This window comes from Salvia splendens, chromosome 7, assembly GCF_004379255.2.
Source record: "Salvia splendens isolate huo1 chromosome 7, SspV2, whole genome shotgun sequence".
Classification (NCBI taxonomy): Eukaryota; Viridiplantae; Streptophyta; class Magnoliopsida; order Lamiales; family Lamiaceae; genus Salvia; species Salvia splendens.
The window spans coordinates 11,292,625-11,314,643 of record NC_056038.1 but is presented as its reverse complement, the minus strand read 5'-3'; the positions used below and the strand labels follow the sequence as shown (position 1 = coordinate 11,314,643).

The following is a 22,019-nucleotide window of genomic DNA, read 5'->3' as shown; positions in this document are numbered from 1 at the left end:
CCCTTCAAATACATAGATTTAAAACATCTTTATCATACAATACACCCAAAAAACATGCATCATGCATAAAAAATCATTCACAACCCCCCCAAACTTGAATGCTTCATTGTCTTCAATGCATGCAAAGAAGAACATAAAAAGTAAAGGGTAAGAAAACTCCCCCTAACTTGACATGAAGTCCATAGTGCATTCGGGTGGGAGGGTGGATGTATATTCCTTTGTGGGTGTGCTTTCTCATAGGCTCCAATATAAGTCCTATCTCCATGTTGCTCCTACAAAAAGAAACAAAAACCTATAAAAAGAAACACTCAATTCAAAATAAATGTTAGAGGAAAGAATTGAGCAAACAAAACCTCCAACATAAGAAATCAAAAATAAAATAAACATAAAAACTTGGGTTGCCTCCCAATTAGCGCCTTTGTTTATAGTCGTTGGCTCGACTTTCTTCATCCTTGATCTACACTTTTGGATCCACTAGTGTAGCCACTTCTCTTGCCTCCAAGCCACTTTTACCTCCAACATAGGTCTTCAAGCGTTGGCCATTCACATTCCACAGATTGTCATTTTTCTGATCTCGGATATCAACAGCACCGTAGGGGTACACCTTGTGCACCACATAAGGACCCCACCATCTTGACTTGAGCTTGCCCAGAAACAGTTTGAGCCGAGAATTGTATAAAAGGACCAGTTGTCCTTCATGAAACTGACGAGGCTTAATGGTTGCATCATGTATCCTCTTAGCACGCTCCTTGTAGAGATCAACACTCTCATATGCATAAAGCCTGAATTCATCCATTTCATTCATGTCAAACATTCTCTTCTCGGATGCAGCATCATAATCTAAATTTAGCTTTTGCAAAGCCCAGTAAGCTTTATGCTCAAGCTCTACCGGCAAATGACAAGCTTTTCCAAAGACCAACTTGTATGGCGAAGTTCCAATCGGGGTCTTATATGCCGTTCGATATGCCCACAAAGCATCATCTAACTTTTGAGCCCAATCCTTTCGAGACGGTTTTACAACTTTCTCAAGCACCCACTTATTCTCTCGATTGGAGACTTCAACTTGACCACTTGTTTGGGGATGATAAGGGGTAGCAACCTTGTGTTGGACAACATACTTTCCTAGGAGGTTTTCAAACAACTTGTTACAAAAATGAGTTCCTCCATCACTGATAATAGCTTGTGGTGTCCCAAAGAGGTTAAAGATGTGATTCTTGATAAACTTCAACACCACTTTTGCATCATTGGTTGCCGAGGCCACTGCCTCTACCCACTTAGAGACATAATCGACAGCTACGAGAATGTATTGTTGCCCATTAGACTTGGGAAACGGTCCCATGAAGTCTATTCCACAAACATCAAAGAGTTCTATCTCGTGAATGTTATTCATTGGCATTTCATTTCTCCACGAGATATTGCCGGATCTTTGGCAACTGTCACATCTCTCTACATAGGCTTTTGCATCCTTGAAGATAGATGGCCAAAAGAATCCGGACTGAAGCACTTTAAATGCAGTTCGACGTGCTCCGAAGTGGCCGCCATACACAGAATCATGGCATGCAGACAAAATCTGAAGGTGCTCATGCTCTCCCACACACCTTCGAATGACTCCATCACTACAAATACGGAAGAGAAACAGATCTTCCCAAACATACGTGCGGGTATCACTCAAAATTTTCTTCTTTTGGTTAGAAGACAACCCTTCTAGTATAATGCCTGTGACAAGGTAGTTTGCCAAATTAGCAAACCACGGCACATATGTTTCCCGAGCTTTCACTTGCAACACTTGCTCATCGGGAAATTTTTCGTTGATCCTCTTCTTTTACTCATCTTCCGTCTCTTCCAAGCCCTCTAGCCTAGAAAGATGATCAGCTACCTAATTCTCGGTCCCATTTTTGTCTTTAATTTCCACATCAAATTCTTGTAATAATAGGATCAATCTCACCAAACGAGGCTTTGCATCTTTCTTATTCATCAAATACTTGATAGTTGAATGGTCCGTGAACACTACCACCTTCGTGCCAAGTAAGTATGCACGAAACTTCTCAAAAGCATACACAACTGCTAACATTTCCTTCTCCGTCGTGGTGTAGTTCAATTGAGCATCATTGAGTACTTTGATAGCATAGTAGATGGCATGTAGGACCTTGTCTCTTCTTTGGCCTAAAACGGCCCCCACAGCATAGTCCTAAGCATCACACATCAACTCAAATGGTTTCGACCAATCAGGTGTGATAATAATAGGAGCTTCGACTAGCTTTTTCTTAAGCAATTCAAATGCCTCAAGGCATTTATCATCAAAGACGAACTTGACATCCTTCTCAAGTAAGTTGCAAAGTGGCTTTGCAATCTTTGAAAAATCTTTTATAAATCTTCGGTAGAATCCCGCATGACCAAGGAAACTACGGATGCCCTTCACATTCGTTGGAGGAGGTAACTTCGAGATCACATCAATCTTTGCCTTATCCATCTCCAATCCCAACTCCGACACCTTGTGTCCCAACACTATGCCTTCTTTGACCATGAATTGACACTTCTCCCAATTAAGCACGAGGTTAGATTCTTCGCATCTTTGCAAGACCCGTCTCAAATTTTCTAAACAGAGGTCAAATGAGGATCCAAAGACGGAGAAATCATCCATAAAGATCTCCATGATGTTTTCATTCATGTCAGAAAATATTGCCATCATGCAACGTTGAAATGTAGCCGGTGCATTGCATAAACCAAAAGGCATCCGGCAGAAGGCATAAGTACCAATAGGACATGTGAATGTCGTCTTTTCTTGATCTTCCGGGGCAATTGCAATCTGATTATACCCCGAGTATCCATCTAAGAAGCAGTAGTGAGAATAACCCGCAATCCTATCAAGCAACTGATCTAGAAATGGCAACGGAAAGTGATCTTTTCTTGTCGCCGTGTTCAATCTTCTATAGTCCATGCAAACTCTCCATGAGTTTACCAATCGAGTTGCTAAAACTTCATTCTTTTCATTGACTGTCACGGTTATTCCTCCTTTCTTCGGTACACATTGCACCGGGCTAACTCACTCACTATCCGAAATGGGATAGATCATCCCAAATTTCAACAATTTCTTCACTTCTTTTTCCACCACTTCTTGCATATGTGGGTTCAACCTTCTTTGTCTCTCTCTTACCGGCTTAGCTCCATCTTCCATCAAAATTTTATGCATACATATTGCGGGGCTAATTCCTTTGATATCGGCTATAGACCATCCTAGAGCTTGCTTGTGCGACTTCAGTAGCTCTATTAATTTGGATTCCTCTATATTATTCAACTCAGCCGATACCACAACCGGTAAAGTTTCATCATCACCAAGAAAGACCTATTTCAGATTTGTTGGGAGTGGCTTCAATTCTAGCTTTGGTGGTACTTCGATTGAAGGTTTTACATCTGCCACGAAAGTATCCACCACACATTCATTTTCGAGACTTGGTTGATCAACTTGAGAATCTTCTATTTCATCAAAATTTACTTTGATTGTTGAACCTAAGTCTCTCTCCAAACTCCCTTTGTCATATACACTTCCTTCTATTCTTGCCGAGCAACACATCTTGTCAAATATGCATTTATCGAGGACATCAACTCTAAAACACGCTTCTGCATCACTAGGGTGCTTCATTGCCTTCTCTACATTAATGGTCACTTGCTCACCATTAATTCTAAATGTGACAGAGTTGTCTTTTGCTCCAAGCAACACATCTCCCATAGCAAGAAATGGTCTACCAAACAAAATTGGTACCGAAATATTTCCTATTACCGAAAGCAAGACCTCTCGACAACTTCGGGTTAAGTCCTATAAAACGTGTGCTTGAAAGAAAACTAAGCTACCTAAATACTACCCTAAGAGTTAGAAAAAATATCACCTAGAAAATATACTCCTTCGTCTTCAAGTCCAGACGTGGTAGATGGCTATCACCTCCCAAGAAAACGAAATGAGTACCTACAAGAATAAAAAAAAGAAAGATCAAATAAAACACAAAACACAAGCTAGAAGTTAAACAATCTATTGCCTTCCCCGGCAACGGCGCCAAAATTTGATGTGTAATTTTCGAGTTCAAATATCAAGTGTAAGATCACACAAGTTTAATAAAAATAACTCTAATATTACAACGATGCTGCAAGAATACAACGTCGAATGTAGTACTTCGAGTGTCGATCCACAGGGAGGGCAAAGATTATTTAATTCTAAAGTAAACAAAACACATACTAAAGAATACTTTGGTTTGAAGTTTTTGATTTCAAGAACATGCAAAAAAAATTAAAAGAAATAAAACAAGCAAGATGAATCAAGAGATGAGATTGTTACTCCAAACGTACACGGATAAAATGGTGACTTATACTAATATTCAATTTTATCTTATGAAATACGGGACTTAAGCATTAATTCGCGATGCTAGCACTAAACATGCTTGACATACAATAGCTTACGAATAGCTGAACACATATTCTATAAACTACCTTCAATAATCTAAGAATCCTACGGATGCGCGAGACTCAAAAATCAGATACTATTAACACATGACATCCATTATCAAATTATCATTTGAACAATTCTAATTGACAACTCTTTACCACAAAGATTCATCTTATTCAAAGTTAAAGAGACATTTGAATAAGAATAAAGATCTACTACAAATGATGCACCAAAAGTAATAGATTCAAGCACTAAAATTGTGATAAAGACGAACATAAGATAAAAGAAGAACATAGTATATATCGCACGAACAAATTAACCGATTACATGTTTGGAGCAACACTAGAATTCTTAGCATAGCATTATTGAACTAGGAAGAATGAATAAGAGATCTGAAACCATAGAAACCATGAAGAAATTGATGATGAATTGTTTGAATAATCTCCCAAGCACCAATCGGCACTTATTTCTTCAAATCTTCCAAAGTCAAACATCTCTTATCCCGTATTCTTTCCAAATTCGTCACATCACCAATCACTCCTATTGAATTCTCAATTCTTGTGAATGAAAAATGCTCTCCCGAATCGAGATTGTCTCCCCCCTCTCTCATCCAAAACGTCACCTTTTTCTCTCCCAAAACTGTAGAAAAAACTGCCGATTTGCAGTTGAAACTGCTCTACCCGGCCGGGTGGCTTTTTAAACTAAAATTTCACCTGGCCGGATGATTGAAATTCTCCCCGTTCTGGACACTTAGCGCCTTGAAAATCTCACCCGACCGGGTGAATTTTTGGCGCACAACTCACCCGGTCGGGTGGCATGCTCTGGACTCCGCATGCAATAAAAATTGCACCCGGCCGGGTGGAATTAGTAGGCTTAAAAATACACCCGACCGGGTGCCTCCTTTTGAGAGCTTTCTGGGCAGTCTGGGGAATTTTTGCACAACTTTCTCACCATCCGGGCTTCATTCCTACACCAAAAATCATACTTTTGCAAGCATCAAACTATATAAATCATGTAAAGTAAGGGAAATAAAAATGTACAATTTGATTCGCATCAGTTGTGCCGAAAAATAATTTAATTCGAGAAAGTTATATGCATTTTAAAGTTATGGGATATTTTTGAAAAGTTAGTTACAACTAATTTGTTGTAAATTGACCTTAATACCCCTATTGACGTTTTTTGTTGATCGTATTGATATTCCGGGGCGGATGATCTAGGTCCTTGATTTGAATATCTAATAGCTATTATTTAAATATAGTTAGCAATTAAGTATTGAGTTAGCAATATAACACTCATCTTTTATATATTATTATAATCATTTATGATATACTCCCTCCGTCCCTGAAAATTTGTCCCAACTTTCCTTTTTCGTCCGTCCCCCAAAATTTGTCCCATTTCACTTTTACCATTTTTGGTAGTGGACCCCACATTCCACTAACTCATTCCTACTCACATTTTATTATAAAACTAATATATAATAGTCAAGCCCACATTCCACTAACTTTTTCAATCCACTTTCCATTACATTCCTTAAAACCCGTGCCCGGTCAAACCGGGACGAATTTTGGGGGACGGAGGTAGTAATATAATACTCCGTGGAACTATAAATACAATTATATTATTATATATTATGATGGATAATTCATATTTAAACTATCCATCATAATAATAAATATAATAATATAATTATTATCATTTATAATTATTAACTAATTAAAATTTTATATTATTATTTTATATATATATATATAAATAATAATAAATATATTTTTAGTTTGTGTTTAAATCAAATATAAAATTTAAAATCTTGATATTTTCCAAACACAGGAAAGTAAAGTTATTTGGAATCACATTCCCTAGATTCATTTTCCTGGGAATCATTTTTCTCGCCAACTTTACTTTCCCGTCAACCAAATATGGCCTTACAGTTTTATTCCAATCCGTCCACGAAAATAGTGTCATTTTACAATTTTGGGGTGTCTACGATAAATGTCCCATTTCAAAAATGGAAACATTTTCTCATAGTATATGATAGTAGTACATTTTTTCTTCTCATTTCTCTTACCTTTTTTTATTCTCACACGTACTTTATCTACTTTTTCTATTATCTTTTATTTTACCATTTTCTTATTAAAACTCGTGTTGTCCACAAATGAGATTATCATATAAGAGTGTCCACAGTAGGCGATGCCACAAAAAAACTTGTTCACCTAGTCATCACAGTCACATAAAACTCTTCCGCCACATCATTATAGTCACAAAATAAAATCACATTATTTATTACATTATTAATTAATAAAATAAAATAAAAATTTTAAAAATGGGAACGATGGCTGCCGCGGCGCCGCCCCGTCAACCGCCGCCTCCACCACCACACCGCTGCAGCGCCCTCCGTCCCTGCAATAGACGGCCGCTGCGGCCTTGGACACTCTAAAGTTGCCCATATATATTGTGTTTTAAAGTAAATAAGATATTCAAGTTTCAGAGTCTCAAAGATATATCACGCACGCCCAACTCGTAGCAAATGAGTATTAAGTAGTGATAAATGTGGACTACTAGGTGAATGTGACATAGAGTGGCAGTCAAAAACATGATAAGTAGTAGTATTCGTCAATATCTTGGCATAACGCACCATTAACTTGATAAAAACTACTAGACATGATTAGAAATCCACTGGGCAGAATACTCAACAGAATACACATCACCAATAGTTTGAAGGAAAATGATAAGAACAAGATCAAATAAAAGGTAAATACTCCAAAATCTATACAAATCAAGACCATATTTACATGAGAGGGAGTCGAGAGGTGGTGACCTTCAATGTTGTTGGTGGAGTTATATTTTATTTCATTAATATTTCTCATTTCGTTCACAAAATGTCTGACACTCTACAACAAATTGGTGTGGTAAACAAGGGAAGAAATGACGCTGACACGAAACTTGGATGCTCATGTCAAGCGTTGCAAAAGGCGGTGGAAGACCATAACGCTCGCTCGTATGGACGTTGTGGAGGTATACATGGAAGAACAAACACTTGTATGGGTGTTATGAATGCCTACAACATGAATCAAATTTGAAAGTATCATCACTTTTGACCACTTCGTGTGGTGATGATTCGTCCCTGGAGATTCGACAACTCGAAACGATGTAGTCGAGGAAAACAGCCCTTGATTCTAGCAGAAGCAACACTAAAACACTCTATTAATTATAGTATTGCTAAAGATATACGCAGAATTCGTATATATGGAGACTAATACCTACCCAAAAATTGATACTGCATTTCTGCTCCAGTTTTGTTTTGATGGCTACATGAATTGTATTTTGCACACAAATATGATGATTGTTTTAGGTGAAATGCTTCGATTTCCATTTATTCTCGAGCTTCATTGCTTTGACATTTGATGAAAAATAGAGTTCTTCACACTCCAGTTTCAGAATACAAGTTGAAATGATCCCCCATTTTTTTTTATATATTCCGACAGTTCTGCTAGTCGGCGTTTGTTAAGGCAAGCTCATGTAGCTCTGAGCATGAAAGATCAGTGGCCTCTCTTTGCAAATCTTTCGATTGCATTTGCTATTTCATTCAAGTCCGTAAATGTGAACTATCCTATTGTCAGAAGATTACCTGCAAGAGCACTAGGTAAATCCAAGCGAACACATGAGCAACGAGGTTTAAGTCGTTCAATCTTAATTCAAGCTAAAGCCTCTTGCTTCATTTACAGAAAAATGCTCTGCTATTATGGTACAGTTATGTTAAAGAGCGACACAACAGATTCTCAAAAGCAAAAAATGACATTTCAGTGCAGTTTTTATTATCAAGAGTATAGTTTCATAATCCAAGATTCCTAAGTTTAGCAACTAAAGAATTCCTTGTACTCTATAAAGAATTGTGGCTTGAGTGTTCCAAATAATTTGGAAAAAAATTGTATAAGTTGCACTTCCTATTTGGCTGGCAACGGTTGATTAGATAGAAGGGCCAAAATGAACGATTTTAATCTGCCCATAATGTTTATTATCTCTGCATGGACTGCTTCAAAAGAAATCTCTGATACAGCAAAAATGAATCCATTTTCAACTTTAATCATCCTTTGCGCACACACGCTCTGCATATTGGAAAGTACGTTCAACTCATGAGTTCAAAATGCTCCACGTAATTAAACCAGCACAACGATGAAACCATACATCACACATATTTGTATAACGTACTACGCAAAACGCCAACATAACTTTGTTATAGATGTCATGTCTGAAAGCTTTCATGAATGCTAACATTAACATAACAAAATGGTAGAGAACTAGGAGAAGATGCAAAGCAAAAACCATTCTTTCTATTTGGCTGCAATTATAGAAAAGCTAACTTTCACTATCCACCACTGCAGAAGCATATGCTAATGATTTTAAGATATGATCAAGTTAGAAACATCAAGAGACATTCATGTAAATGGACCCAACATCCCTCCCAACACCGGTGGAAATTCATTGTGATATTTCGAACATTTTTTATCTGGACAATTGCACATCAAGAAAGATAAAATATCATTAATACTCCTAAATATGCCTTGAAACTATTTTGTTAAGAAATATCATGTAGAGACTGAGAATCATTGCTAGCAATCAATCACATGAGATAATACATAAAAACGACATAGTACTACTGATCACCAAAATGACAAAAAGAAAGGGAACTTACTTAAATATTCATAAGCCAGAATCATTGATGTTCCATAAGCTGACATGGTGAAAAATCTTGGGCCAAATCCTCTGTAAAAGCCAATCCATCCATCATCAGCAATCAAACTTCTAACCACTTGCTTTGTAGTGGGTCTTTTGTCATGCCCAGTCACCTGGAGCATATAGAAACACACATATTAGAGCATACACTAACACACAGAAAGGGTATTAGCGTCCTAAGAAATGATACAGGTTTTCCATAAATAAGAAAATGAAAATTTGCAAATTTACCACAACATATATCCTGGGAATTTACAGCCAAATAGAGAATAACAGATTTACTTTACCTGTAAGCGAGTTTTAATGGTGTCTAATGGGGTTGTTACACATGTTGAAGTTGCACCAGCAGAAATTCCTCCGGCAGCTTGAACCAAAAGAATTTTTCCTTCGGTTGGAGCAGCATTGCCATCATCCAGAAATCTGCCAGACATATGACAAATTGCAAACTCCATTTAGAAATTTCATCCAAAGAATTAGTAAAAGATATGCCCCAGAAAGAAACAAATGCTTAAATCATCTTCATAATACATCTTTCAGTTCGTCTGTTGAACTGGATCACAATACCAAAATTAATGTTACAAAAATTCTTAATCAAAACCGTCGAAAGATGATACAAATTTCTAAAATCATCTCTGCTAGCAATCCTAGTTGAGTTATGTTCAAATCTTTAAGGCGGTGAAAAAATAAAGAAAACAAAAAACAGAAGTCACATAAAAGTACTACCAGAAATTTGTACCATATGTACAGGAAGTAGTATTCTTTGAAGACTACATGATAGCCATTAACCACTAAAAACCTAGGGTTCAGTGGCATGTCATTAACAATGAGGAATTGGATAAAACAATCGAGACACTGCTACAAGACATGCCTTGAATATCCAGCAAATAGAGATAAATGCAATACCTCCAAATGACTCGTTGACTTGCACCATAGGTTGCCCACCAGACTGCACTGGATGGAGAATATGTAAGAACTGAGAGCCAAAAGCCTCTATACAGACCGCGAATCCCCTCAGACTTTACCACCTTACGAACAACATCCACGCCCCCAGTATAGGTTGCATGGCCTGAATATCCTTGCACCATCAGTTTCTGACTAACCTTTTCAGAAAATCGGTAGTCTTAGTATTAACTATTAATAAAGAAACGAATTTGAAAGGTTAAATATCTGATTTCTATTGTACACATACGGTGATTCTTTTTTGTTTACAGCAGTGTTTTCTATGTACTTACTCATAATGTGTGGAAATTATATTCCACCTTATAAAAAATTAACTCCATATTAAACCTAACACATAATTCCATTGAGAAAAACAAACCAGAAAACAAGTGAAGCATACCACATCAACTGGAACAAATACAGCTTGTGAACAAAAAGATGCCATCAGGCCAGCAACCCCATTTGCTACAGCTGCCTGTGTAGGCTCTGACAGTTTAAATGGCACTAACATCTTCAGTGCAGTTAGTTTTGTTGTCTCTAATGCAGTAAGAAATATTATTCTGGTAGGTATGGCTCCTATCACGACAGTGCCAAAACCTTTATATAAACCAGGAATCCCGTCTGTTTTTAGGAGGCCTTTTATGACAGACAAAGCATTTCTTTCTACAGCATCGTGTGACGCTACTTGCATCCTGGTTTTCACAACTGACATTGGATAAAGTCCCACTGTAATTCCAGAAAAAATTCCAGCTCCAACAACATAGAATTTAGTTTTGTGAAGCCTACAGGGAAAAGAAATTTAATTGAATCCAAAATGACAAAATCATAGAATTTCCAATATTTATAGATGTGTGTTGTAAAACATCTGTGAGCTGTGACCACACCCAGGTACAATCAATAATCAGGAAACTTGCCCATTAAATAGAGTTTGTGGCATCACAAGATTTCACATCAATGGCAGATACATGTGACAGTCATTAAGCAATCATAAACTTTAAATATTGCCTCAGGCGAAGCATTTCACCCGAAACAACATAAACAGTTTTCCGAAATTTCAAATGTAATGCAGCAAATGTGATTAACTGATTAGCACCGTAAAAAGACAGATAAATCCTACCATTACCATATCTTAATTGAATACGATTATTATCAATTTCAATAAAATAACTCAAATTCTTCCCAAAATAAGCTACTAAACATCATTAATAACGTAAATAATGAAAACTAGATTGATGAAACCTACTTGTCCCAGTTGATTTCCGTTTGACCGAATGAGTGCTTCTGAATTCCGGCTGTATCCATGAGTGCCAAAAAAAACTAAGAGATCCTCCTATATGAACTCTACAGTTAGCACAAAGTCATCGTCTCATGGCGGAAACGAGGAAAATTTATTCAACGACCTTTCTACGAGCTAAGATTCGCGATTCTTTAATTCAAATTAATTGTAAAATAGGTATATGTCAGCATTTTGTGGATGTTGGTGGAGATTCCATCCTCTGCAATGCAGATATTAGTCCGAGTATGAACAAGTATTCATTCTTAAAACTTCATTTAATATTTATAAAAATAATACTATATGATTCAATAAATAAGATTAATAGTAGTTCCATATTTCATTTTGTCTCAAACTACTAACATTATTTTCTTTTTTTATAAAATTTTTATTCTTTTTCAACTTTACATTCAAACATTAAAAATTTTATTCTTTTTCAACTTTACGTTCAAACATCAATTCATTAATTTTGCATCTTTCAATAATACTCCCCTCCCCTCCCCTCCCCTCTGTCCACTGAATTGTGTGTAACAATTGGCATTCACAATCACAAATACTGTACATGCACACTTTCATTTTAAGGAAAGGGTGAATTTCAAATTTAATCTGAAATATAGAGTTTGCATCTATACATGTATAAAAGGGGAGTTTTGAAGAATATAACAAAAATGCCATTATAAATAGTGCATTAAAATAACATAAAAAAATATTTAATAATAGAAGGAATCAAAATTTTGCAATCATCATTCTACAATCAATGCTATTACAATTATAATTATAAATATTGAAACAATAGAAGAAAGTAAACAGTTTTCATTCTACAATCTTCACTGTAATATAATAATGTATTCAACATAAATTCGTATATTAATTTAATTAAAAATGTTGATTATTGAATAAGAAAGTGATATCATCTCTATATTTTGAATTGTTTCATATAAAACTAACACGGGATTAGTCAGAACTAATATATTTAAATTTTAAATTATATAAACTCAAAATGATTTTTATAATTATAGTACTATAAGTTGATTTAATTATATAATAATTTATTTGTTTTTTATCTTTAACCCAAATATAACTAAATGATAAAAAAACTACACACAAGATTAGGATTTTAGATTTTTTTAAATTTTAATAATTTGTTTTATTTCAAAACTAAGAAAAAGAGGAAGGAAAGGGGAAGAGAAAGAAATCCATGAAAAAAGATCGATAGAGGCAACAACGCATAAATTTAAAGTTAAACAATTAATACTTTGTTTATTTTTTAAAATTGGATTGAGTGGGCTTTGAACGGATCATCTATTCGAATAATTTAGCTTATGAGTTTAAATGAATCAATTCTAATTCATAATGACTTATAATTAGTAGATACATTAGATTTATTTATCATGTACTTTTTAGCAAAATCATTTTTTTAATAAGTGCGAAGAAAATGAAATGGACCGTGCATAGCACGGGTGTAATACTAATTTTGATTAATTCATTAGTTAATGTATTAAACAAGAAATAGTTATAAAAACTCAAAAAGTCACCATAATAGATCCTGAATGTCTTTCTTTTGCTCTTTTAGTTGGTGTCATGTTCCTTATTTAATGCGTAACTGTTACAACTTTTTGAAAATCAATTTTAGTTAAATTATTTTTCTCTCATTTTTAATTAAAGAAAATCCTTGGAATAGCACCAACTATAGTAAAATAGAAAATTTGAATCGAGGGGAATTTAATTTAGACCAATCTCAAAATCCAATTTTATTAGTAATATGTTGGGCTAAGAGTAGTGGACTTGGTTAGTGACCCTCACTCTGCCAACTTATGGGTTATATCAAATCACATATCAATGGACAATTGATATAGATTTGATAAGAGGCTTATTCTCCAATCAATGGGTCGTATCAGCCAATAGTATGTGTTAATTGCAACTAAAAAAATACTTAATTCATCCATAAATTATTAACTTTTGGTTGGACAAAAATTTTAATATATAGTAATTGAAAATATAAGAGAAGGAAGAGAAATGATAGTAAAAATATTGTCAGTGAAAAATGAGATCCACATTATTAATAATGTAGGTGAATATCTAATATTAGAAGATTCATACTTTTAAGAGACGGACTAAAAAAATGTTATATATTTCAATAATGGAGGAAGTATGTACATGTATTAATAAATAAATAGATTAAAAAGAAAATAGTTCACACGAGATGGAGGAAGTATATATTTTGAAGTACGAAACAAGGCCGGAAACTATTGGTATGTGTTTATTAGGGGCTAACTAGTGCTTTTTGCCACTATGTACTATATCAGTTTAGGGGCTAACTAGTGCTTTTTGCCACTATGTACTATATCAAAAACTTTAAAAATAAACTTGAAGCGAAAAATAAGATGATATAAAAAGAGCTAATTATAAAATTCGGAGATATAAATAAGCACCCACATTGTAACCGACTCAAAATCATTTTCTACTAATAAATAATGATTCTAAGTCGAGAAGCGGGAATAAAACTGCCAGACTGTCAGTTGTACTAATTGCATATACACCACCGACACTCGCATCAAAATATTTACAAATAAAAAAAGATCAAATAAAATGTGATGGTGGGTGGCTAGTGACAAATATCCCTACGCTCCTCAAATACTGTCAACTGAATTTACCGTTATATAATAGGAGTTTCACTATTTTATTTTTACCAAGTGTCGGCTACTACCATCTCTCGCTCTAAAATATTTGTACCTGTCTTGGTCGGGAATACATGTATTTTTAACAACCTAACTACCTTTGTAAGATATTTTATTCAAAATTTTACCCACAGAGAGAAGAGAAAATTCAAGAATCATTATTTTTCAAGCAAATTTCTCGGCACGTAAAAATTACATTAATACTACTAATATATACTACAATACTTATAGTATTAAATACTAGTATAAATTATTAATGGTTAGCTAGGCTATTAGAAACACTTTAATAAAGTCGAGTTTCCAGACTTGTATAATTAGACAAGATTTTCCAGACCACCATTTCTCTGTCTCTCTTCCACTTCTGTTTCAGATCTTCATAGTCTGCAACTATGGAATTCTGCTTCAAATTCACAACTCTTACTATTTTGCTGCTGTTCTTGCTCTCTTGCTCCTTTCCTTCATCAGGTAACCTCCAGTTTTAGTTTGTTGGATTAGTGTAGAACATCATTTCAATTCCAAGTGTTTGTTTTGTCGATGAAGTTTGTTTAGTGGGATGTGATGATCTAAAGAATTTTGTTTAAACTGTCGAGTGATTGAAGCTTTTAGCATGAAAAAGGACCAAGAAATATGTTTCTTGATTGTTATGAATCTTTTATTAGTCTTATTTTAATAGAGGGCAAGATGAAACTTTAAATGATTAACATCAAGTATGCTCCAACCAAGTTTTTGTCTGTCCTATGTTCCAAATTAGGTAACAAAAAACAGAGTTTTCTGAATTGATGACCTAAAAAATGCTTCATACAAGATTGTGTTTTGATACGGTAACTAAGATGATAGATTTAAACTTGTGTTTATCCCCTTTCAGAAGCATATGATGCACTTGATCCCAATGGAAACATCACGATAAAATGGGACGTTATCACTTGGACACCCGATGGCTATGTGGTAAGCGTTGTACTAACACATTAGTGATGTTTAAAGTTTTCCAAAATTTGGTTGTGAACTTGGCATTTGGCATTTGTAATTGGATATCCAGGCTGTTGTAACAATGTTCAACTTCCAACAATATCGTCACATTCAAGCACCGGGTTGGACTCTGGGGTGGACGTGGGCGAAGAAGGAGGTGATATGGAGCATGATGGGAGGCCAAACTACAGAGCAAGGGGATTGCTCAAAGTATAAAGGGAATGTCCCGCATTGCTGCAAGAAAGATCCCACGGTGGTGGACCTTCTTCCCGGAACTCCCTACAACCAACAGATTGCAAACTGTTGTAAAGGAGGGGTGATTGGTTCATGGGGGCAGGATCCAACCAATGCTGCCAGCTCTTTCCAAGTCAGCGTTGGCGCTGCTGGAACCACTAACAAAACTGTCAGGGTGCCCCGGAACTTCACCTTGAGAGCACCCGGACCTGGATACACCTGTGGACCTGCCAAAATTGTCAAGCCTACTAAATATGTGTCTTCTGATGGGAGGAGAGTCACTCAGGCTATGAGTAATTTCTTTTCACCTTCACAGCTAGCTCTTTTCGTTGAATATTGTACCTCATTCGTGTTTCTCTTCTTGCAGTGACATGGAATGTTACATGTACATATTCACAGTTTCTGGCTCAGAAAACTCCCTCTTGCTGTGTATCACTCTCGTCGTTCTACAACGACACCATTGTCCCTTGCCCAACCTGTACCTGCGGATGCCAAAACAATGCCACGGATCCAGGAAGCTGTGTCAAGTAAGTCTTTCCATTCCCTTTCCCCGTATCTGTTTCTCTAATCATTATACCTATTATTTCCTGCAGTCCGGACTCACCATACCTAGCTTCAGTCGTTTCGCAACAAGAGAAGAGTAACAAGTTTGCACCTCTAGTCCAATGCACGAGCCACATGTGCCCCATTCGCGTCCACTGGCACGTGAAGCAGAACTACAAGGATTATTGGAGAGTTAAGGTCACCATAACAAACTTCAACTACAGGATGAATTACACCCTCTGGAACTTAGTCATCCAACACCCCAACTTTGACAACCTAACTCAGATATTCAGCTTCAACTACAAGCCACTCAACCCTTACCAAGATATAAGTGAGTCATGCTGCTAATTACAACCTCCTTGCTCACATCATCTCATGAAATCCATGTTTTTTGTATTTGGACAGATGACACTGCAATGCTATGGGGAGTAAAGTACTATAATGACCTGCTTATGGAAGCTGGCCCTCTAGGAAACGCGCAGTCAGAGTTCCTATTCCGCAAGGATAAGCCCACCTTCACTTTCGAGAAGGGTTGGGCCTTCCCTAGGAGGATCTACTTCAATGGTGACAACTGCGTGATGCCACCTCCCGATGAGTATCCGTATCTTCCAAGTGCCACCACGCGCCACAATGTCTCCTTCCTTCAGCTGCTCGTCGCTCTTTTGGCTCTTCTGTTTGCGTGTTTTTAAAACACATCTGGAGATTCGATATTCTTGTCGTTGCTATATGGCAGACAGTGGATTCAAGTGCACCAAAACTTGTGCAGGCCATGAAAAATGATTCCAATTCATGCTTCAGTTGTGGCTCATTTTTCACAAGGCTTGCCTTTTCTCATTCAGTTGCATGATACTCCTACAAGTAGATAGTGTAATTGTTAATAGTATTTGTTTGTGTATAGGATTGTGATGAGAATGTGAACATTTTGATAGATACACAGAGCATTTTGTTTGATTTTTGAAATACCCAAGTATTCTCAGGTACAATTTCAATTTTTTTTGCTGTCGTGTCAGTAAGACTCTTTTCAGCCTGAATACCCACAACTTCATTTTTCATTTCATCATAGTATTATTTTCCAATGTGAATATATATTTATTTAAAATGTGATATTTGTAAAACCAAAAGAATACAATAGAAATTTGAAAATTACATTACTTGAAAGTCCAGAATTATATTAATTTTTTAAAAATACATTGTTTAAATTCCTATAATTACTAGATTATACACTAAAAACTACAATTGCTAAAAAAAACATAATCTAAATTCTTAAGTTTTTCTTGAAAAGCTTGATCAATAGTTCATGTTATTGGCGATCGATATCGGACATCGTCGACATGACCTAGTAAACCACCTCTCTGATCAACTCCGCTTTAACTAGTAGAAAAAAATTGGTCTTTACTCTTTATTGGCGTATGATGGGATGAAATTGCAGGAATCTGTTGGTCAAAGACAAATGAATATGTATGTACTCGAATTGAACAGGGACTTCCCCATTAAATGGAAAATGGCAGTTGTGACAAATACAGGCAAGTATCTGTAAGCAAATTTATGGATTTACTTCTCTAACATTGAATATAGAGACAGACCCATCACACATTTTGCTTGACAACATCCATCATATGATTCATATATACAATCACTTTACACTCTATGCATTCTTCTGTCTTGTAGATGCTAGCTTTCATCCACGACCACGAAAGACTTCAGCTCGTCTCATCGAATGCCATCACCTACCAATACAAAACCACCAACCTTATATTCAACAGAAAGACGGAAAACTAAGATTGTATAGTGTATTTAAGAGGGCATTCACAATTACGTAGTTAAATGATCCAACAAGCTCAATTTTGTTCAATCTACAGGCCAGATTAGTCTATACGGTACTCTTATCTATTCAGGTAACAACAAAGCCAACCTACATGATAAGTTTTGTTGGTCTCACTATGGAGAACGTCGTATGAACTGACTAAACAAGTTCATAATTCACAACTTATAAACAAGTAAACAAACTCACACTTCATAACAAGAAGCTCATAGGGATCATTGCAGAGTTAACTATTAACAGGAGTGAGGAGTACGCCGTATTACTTATTTGTTCAGTTAGGAGTCAGATTTATGAGATTATTAGTAATTTCTTCACAGCAAAGCATACAGGGCCTATGAAGGAGGCCCTGAACCCTGCTTCAGGACCCAACTCTCGTCGACTATCCTGCAGCAGTTCACATGGCCAAAATGCTCAAACTGGTTCATACCTTCCAACCAAGCCATTCCTCTTATCAGTCCACTCCATTTCATCACCCTCATTACAATTACCTGTTTACAAGCAACCTTCTTCTCCAGATTCCTCTGCACAACAGCCTGCATCCACTGCTTCTCTCCATGCTTCCACAACATCACAACCTCCATGTTGTTTTCTTAACCTGACCAATTGAGGAGTACTTGAGGCATTTGGCGGCAGGAACTTGTTTCATTGTGTCCTTAATTCAGCCCAACTCACTATGCCCCCGAAACTTAGCGCGTTGTGGTGGGTAGCACAGATGAGGATGCCGATGATGACGGACTACTTCTGGCAGCTATACATGATCAGCCAGAGCAACAAGATTATGGTAAATAAGACTGAAATCCATGGAAAGCTTTGGCTTCAGCCTTGAGGACAAGGCAGAAGGCTGTTGCAAGCGGCGGGGCAGTTGATAGAGATCATTGTAGATTTTATTATTAATTATCAGTTATGTGTTTCTGTTAGGAGTCAGATTTATTAGAGTCGTGAATTTATTAGTTACTACTTGTTTTAGATTAGGAGCCAGACACATTTACATGCGCTTTAGGGTGTGTTCGGTTCATCCTTTACCATGTCTTCAATTCATATAATGTTTTGAGTATGAAGAGGAATACATTTTCTGGAAAGACCTTGATTAAGCAGTTGTTTGAAAGGTTGGCATTTCTTTGTATGGGCTAATTTTGTGTTGCTTGTCCGATACAACCTATTAGTTAATGAAAATGTTCTTTTTCCAAAAAGAATTGCATGTGAAGCTTTTAATCAGGAGAAACTTACAATTTGGGTATTATTACTAGTAGAACAATCTTAGACTCTCTCCAGAGATAGGCAAATACAATTAAATAGAGGCTATCTAGTGATAAAATGGAAATATTGAAAATAACCAAGAAATAGAATGGAAATATTGAAAATAACCAAGAAATACAATGGAAATATTGAAAACATCCAAGAAATTAATAATACGAACAACACGATGAAATAAAATCGGAAGGATCAGGCATTACCTTTCCACAGACTGGGCAGTTATCACTTCTTTCCATCCATTCATATATACAACCAAGGTGGAAATGGTGAGAACATTGTGTAAGTATCTTTGGATTTTCTTTGGTATATTCTGCACGGAGAGGGTGGATTAGAATGTAAACTTATGATATCTAAATCATGCGCCGGATTTTTTAGCTATGCTCACATGCCCTGGGTCGAAAGAACCTCCGAGAATAACAAGGAAATTGGAGATCTAAAAGACATCAACTTCATGTTTTTGCAGCTATAGTCGATCAAGTCAAGTATTTTTTGTTTTACAAATTAAGTGGTAAAAAATTAATATAAGGATTAAATATTTAAGAATGATTTTATGATAACAAATTAATACCATAGAAAGATGGAGCTGCCCAAAAACCCAGGGTAACTGAGTGTAACACCTAATCAACTTGTAATACCTGAACAGCACAGCAACAACTGATTTAAAGATAATGGAAGGAAATGATGTTACCTTCAAGGCATGTAGGGCACACATCTTCATCTTCTGATGAAGCATAAATATGAGCAAATCCTGTCGCCGGTTTGGCAGTTGAGAGCTTTAGTGATGATTTTGAACTATACTCTTTGGATGCTTCTTCACATGTAAAATTGTTCCATTTGCTTTTGGTACTCAAAGATTCGGACTCCTCATCAACTTCACTTGATCTTAGCGGCTCAGTTTCCTCATGTGCATGGCTTGACCCTTTCTCCCTTCGAGAGACCAGGCCATCACGCTGCAAGCGAAAATATCTTGGATCTGCATCATAAGGCAGAGGTCTTGGAGGAGGGCGAAACATATCAGGTAAAGTGTTATCAATCGATGATGGAGAACTTAAAGAAGCTGTCCCATGAGAGGATGGTAAGGCACGTTCTTCTCCTCTATGAAACAAAGATGCATACTGCAGAATCCAAGAATAGGTATTCAATATTCAAATTGTGATGTATTAACCATCTATGAAGCAATCCATAACATACACACAATTTCCAGCAGCCAATATGCTCACATTATGTTGATCTAAATTCCAAAAGACGAAAAGCTCAATTTGAATCTGTTTTCTTTCTAGGATCACCAGAACTACTGATCACATTCATAAAGAAGCAACTAGAATAAAAAGACACAGCGTTAAAAGTTTCAGTAGCATAACTAGTCCCATGAATAAAGCATCATTTATAACAGTAAGCAACTTTGATGAGATACCAAGTTTCCAGAAAATCATAGGTAATTTAACAAAGCACGCATCATGGAACTAGAAACACATACCAAATACAAGAAATTCTGAACGAAGCATTGGAGGCATATACAGTTCCTATATATCGAGTTGTTTAGGTTAGAGAAATCATCCCAGTCATCCCTTAAGCAGCAACAAGCAGCACCCATGATCACAGTCTTACAAACTTTCCTTTTAATACCGGATGCAGTCACAGAATCATCAAGATCTCATATCCAAATCCTAATGAGAGAGGATCCCAAGCTCGCAGAAGCTTAACTAACTCCTCGAACCAGCAACCTCTCTCCACAACAAACAAGACCCCCTAATGCCCCAGTTATTTGTCAGACAAATAAAATCAAAATTTGGATTTTCACCTGCGAGAACAGAAAAAGAAATTTAAACTACCAGAACTAGAAGATAAACAACACCAGTTTACCATATCATGCGAACAAAACAGCCCCTAAATACACACACATACACACACAACAAGTGAGAAAGAACTGTTTTTTCTTGATAATCAAGCTCTACTTTATGTAATAATGGAGTACATCTCAAACAAAAAGACAAATATTGAAACATGAAAAATCCAGGAAGTAAATAATCAGTCATTAGCAGTAATAAAGATGAGCTCAATTGTGAAAAAGAAATGCTTTTTCTGAATTATGAAGCTTTAGTCTATGTAACAATGCAACATTCAAAACACAAAAGAAAAATCTGAAACATCAAAATTTCATAAAGTAATCGGTCATGAACAGTCCTTAACTCTCCACTTTCTTCAAAATTAAGCAAGGAAATCATCTAATTTTTTTAGAAAAATACTCCAAGCCCACAAAAATCCTCAATCGATTTCTTGAACCCAGAAAACCCATTATAGATTATACGTTTCTCACTAAACCCAATATAGATTTTTTCTTGGAAAGGGAAAAATGACTATGAGAAGAAAAGTTCTAAAACAAGTGTAAAAGTGCATCATCAAAGATATGAAGATATGAATGAAAATAATCAAAATATCAATCCGAACTCCGTAAGAGATGATTACACACTACGGAGAGAGAGAAAGAGAAACCGAGAAATCCGAGGGGTGATGATGTAACGGGAATTGTATTATTGATAAACTTGATCTATTTTTTAATGATTTTATCAAATTTGACGTGGAAATGAAATTATAGTGCGCAAGAATGCAACTTGCTTTACCACGGCGGTGGGTGAAATATTATTCATTAAATTTATTGGCTGTCATCTACTGCATTTATTTGCGGCGCTAACAATTAACTATTGCACACTCAACAATGTCCCAAAAATGGGGGTGTAGGGGATGTCAATTTAGCCCACGATGGCCACCAAATTTATAGGGTTAGGGTTGAAAATTTTCAGCCTGGTAAAATTACAGTTTGATTAGCCCACACCCGATTAACCCGCAACCCGTTAAGGCCAGACGCTAAAACCCGACGAGCTGGCCTAAAACCTGATAATATATTCTATTTGTTTGACTCTAATTCGACACTTAATTGATTATTTTATAATATAGATTACTAAAAAATAACTTTTCATTTATATATTAAATATATAAATTATATATTATATTTTTATTAATATAGTAATAGATAAATGAATTAGAAACTTCAAATTCACTAAAAAAATATGTTTAAATTTCTAAACATGCTTTAAAATTTCTTGATGTTTATGTTTTATTTTGTATGAATCTCAAATATTAGTA

At 35.9% G+C, this 22,019-nt stretch overlaps 3 protein-coding genes and 1 pseudogene across 5 annotated transcripts; 1 reads left to right on the top strand and 3 right to left on the bottom strand.

The window, feature by feature from the left end:
* Positions 1-457: 457 nt before the first annotated feature.
* Positions 458-3,727, bottom strand: LOC121810388 (annotated as a pseudogene).
* Positions 3,728-8,211: 4,484 nt separating this feature from the next.
* Positions 8,212-11,591, bottom strand: LOC121740810 (solute carrier family 25 member 44-like). Of its 2 annotated transcripts, none has more exons than XM_042133438.1 (6): positions 11,349-11,591; positions 10,506-10,887; positions 10,070-10,266; positions 9,454-9,586; positions 9,126-9,279; positions 8,212-8,538 (listed from the first exon to the last, which is right to left on the bottom strand). In XM_042133438.1, the coding sequence occupies exons 1-6, from the start codon at positions 11,405-11,407 to the stop codon at positions 8,513-8,515; spliced, it is 951 nt and encodes a 316-aa protein (XP_041989372.1). In that variant the 5' UTR covers positions 11,408-11,591; the 3' UTR covers positions 8,212-8,512. The 2 variants fall into 2 exon arrangements, with proteins under 2 accessions (XP_041989372.1, XP_041989371.1); XM_042133437.1 differs by lacking the exon at positions 8,212-8,538 and adding an exon at positions 8,652-8,939.
* Positions 11,592-14,329: 2,738 nt separating this feature from the next.
* On the top strand, positions 14,330-16,759 carry LOC121741868 (protein COBRA-like). The gene is made up of 6 exons (XM_042134794.1): positions 14,330-14,521; positions 14,922-15,001; positions 15,093-15,549; positions 15,624-15,783; positions 15,850-16,130; positions 16,205-16,759. The coding sequence occupies exons 1-6, from the start codon at positions 14,446-14,448 to the stop codon at positions 16,486-16,488; spliced, it is 1,338 nt and encodes a 445-aa protein (XP_041990728.1). The 5' UTR covers positions 14,330-14,445; the 3' UTR covers positions 16,489-16,759.
* Positions 16,760-17,262: 503 nt separating this feature from the next.
* On the bottom strand, positions 17,263-21,456 carry LOC121742007 (E3 ubiquitin-protein ligase At3g02290-like). 2 transcript variants are annotated; one of them, XM_042135018.1, is made up of 5 exons: positions 21,369-21,456; positions 20,353-20,676; positions 19,564-19,990; positions 19,076-19,185; positions 17,263-17,526 (listed from the first exon to the last, which is right to left on the bottom strand). In XM_042135018.1, the coding sequence occupies exons 2-5, from the start codon at positions 20,467-20,469 to the stop codon at positions 17,500-17,502; spliced, it is 681 nt and encodes a 226-aa protein (XP_041990952.1). In that variant the 5' UTR covers positions 20,470-20,676; positions 21,369-21,456; the 3' UTR covers positions 17,263-17,499. The 2 variants fall into 2 exon arrangements, with proteins under 2 accessions (XP_041990952.1, XP_041990951.1); XM_042135017.1 differs by lacking the exon at positions 21,369-21,456 and having other exon boundaries at positions 20,353-21,362.
* Positions 21,457-22,019: the final 563 nt, after the last annotated feature.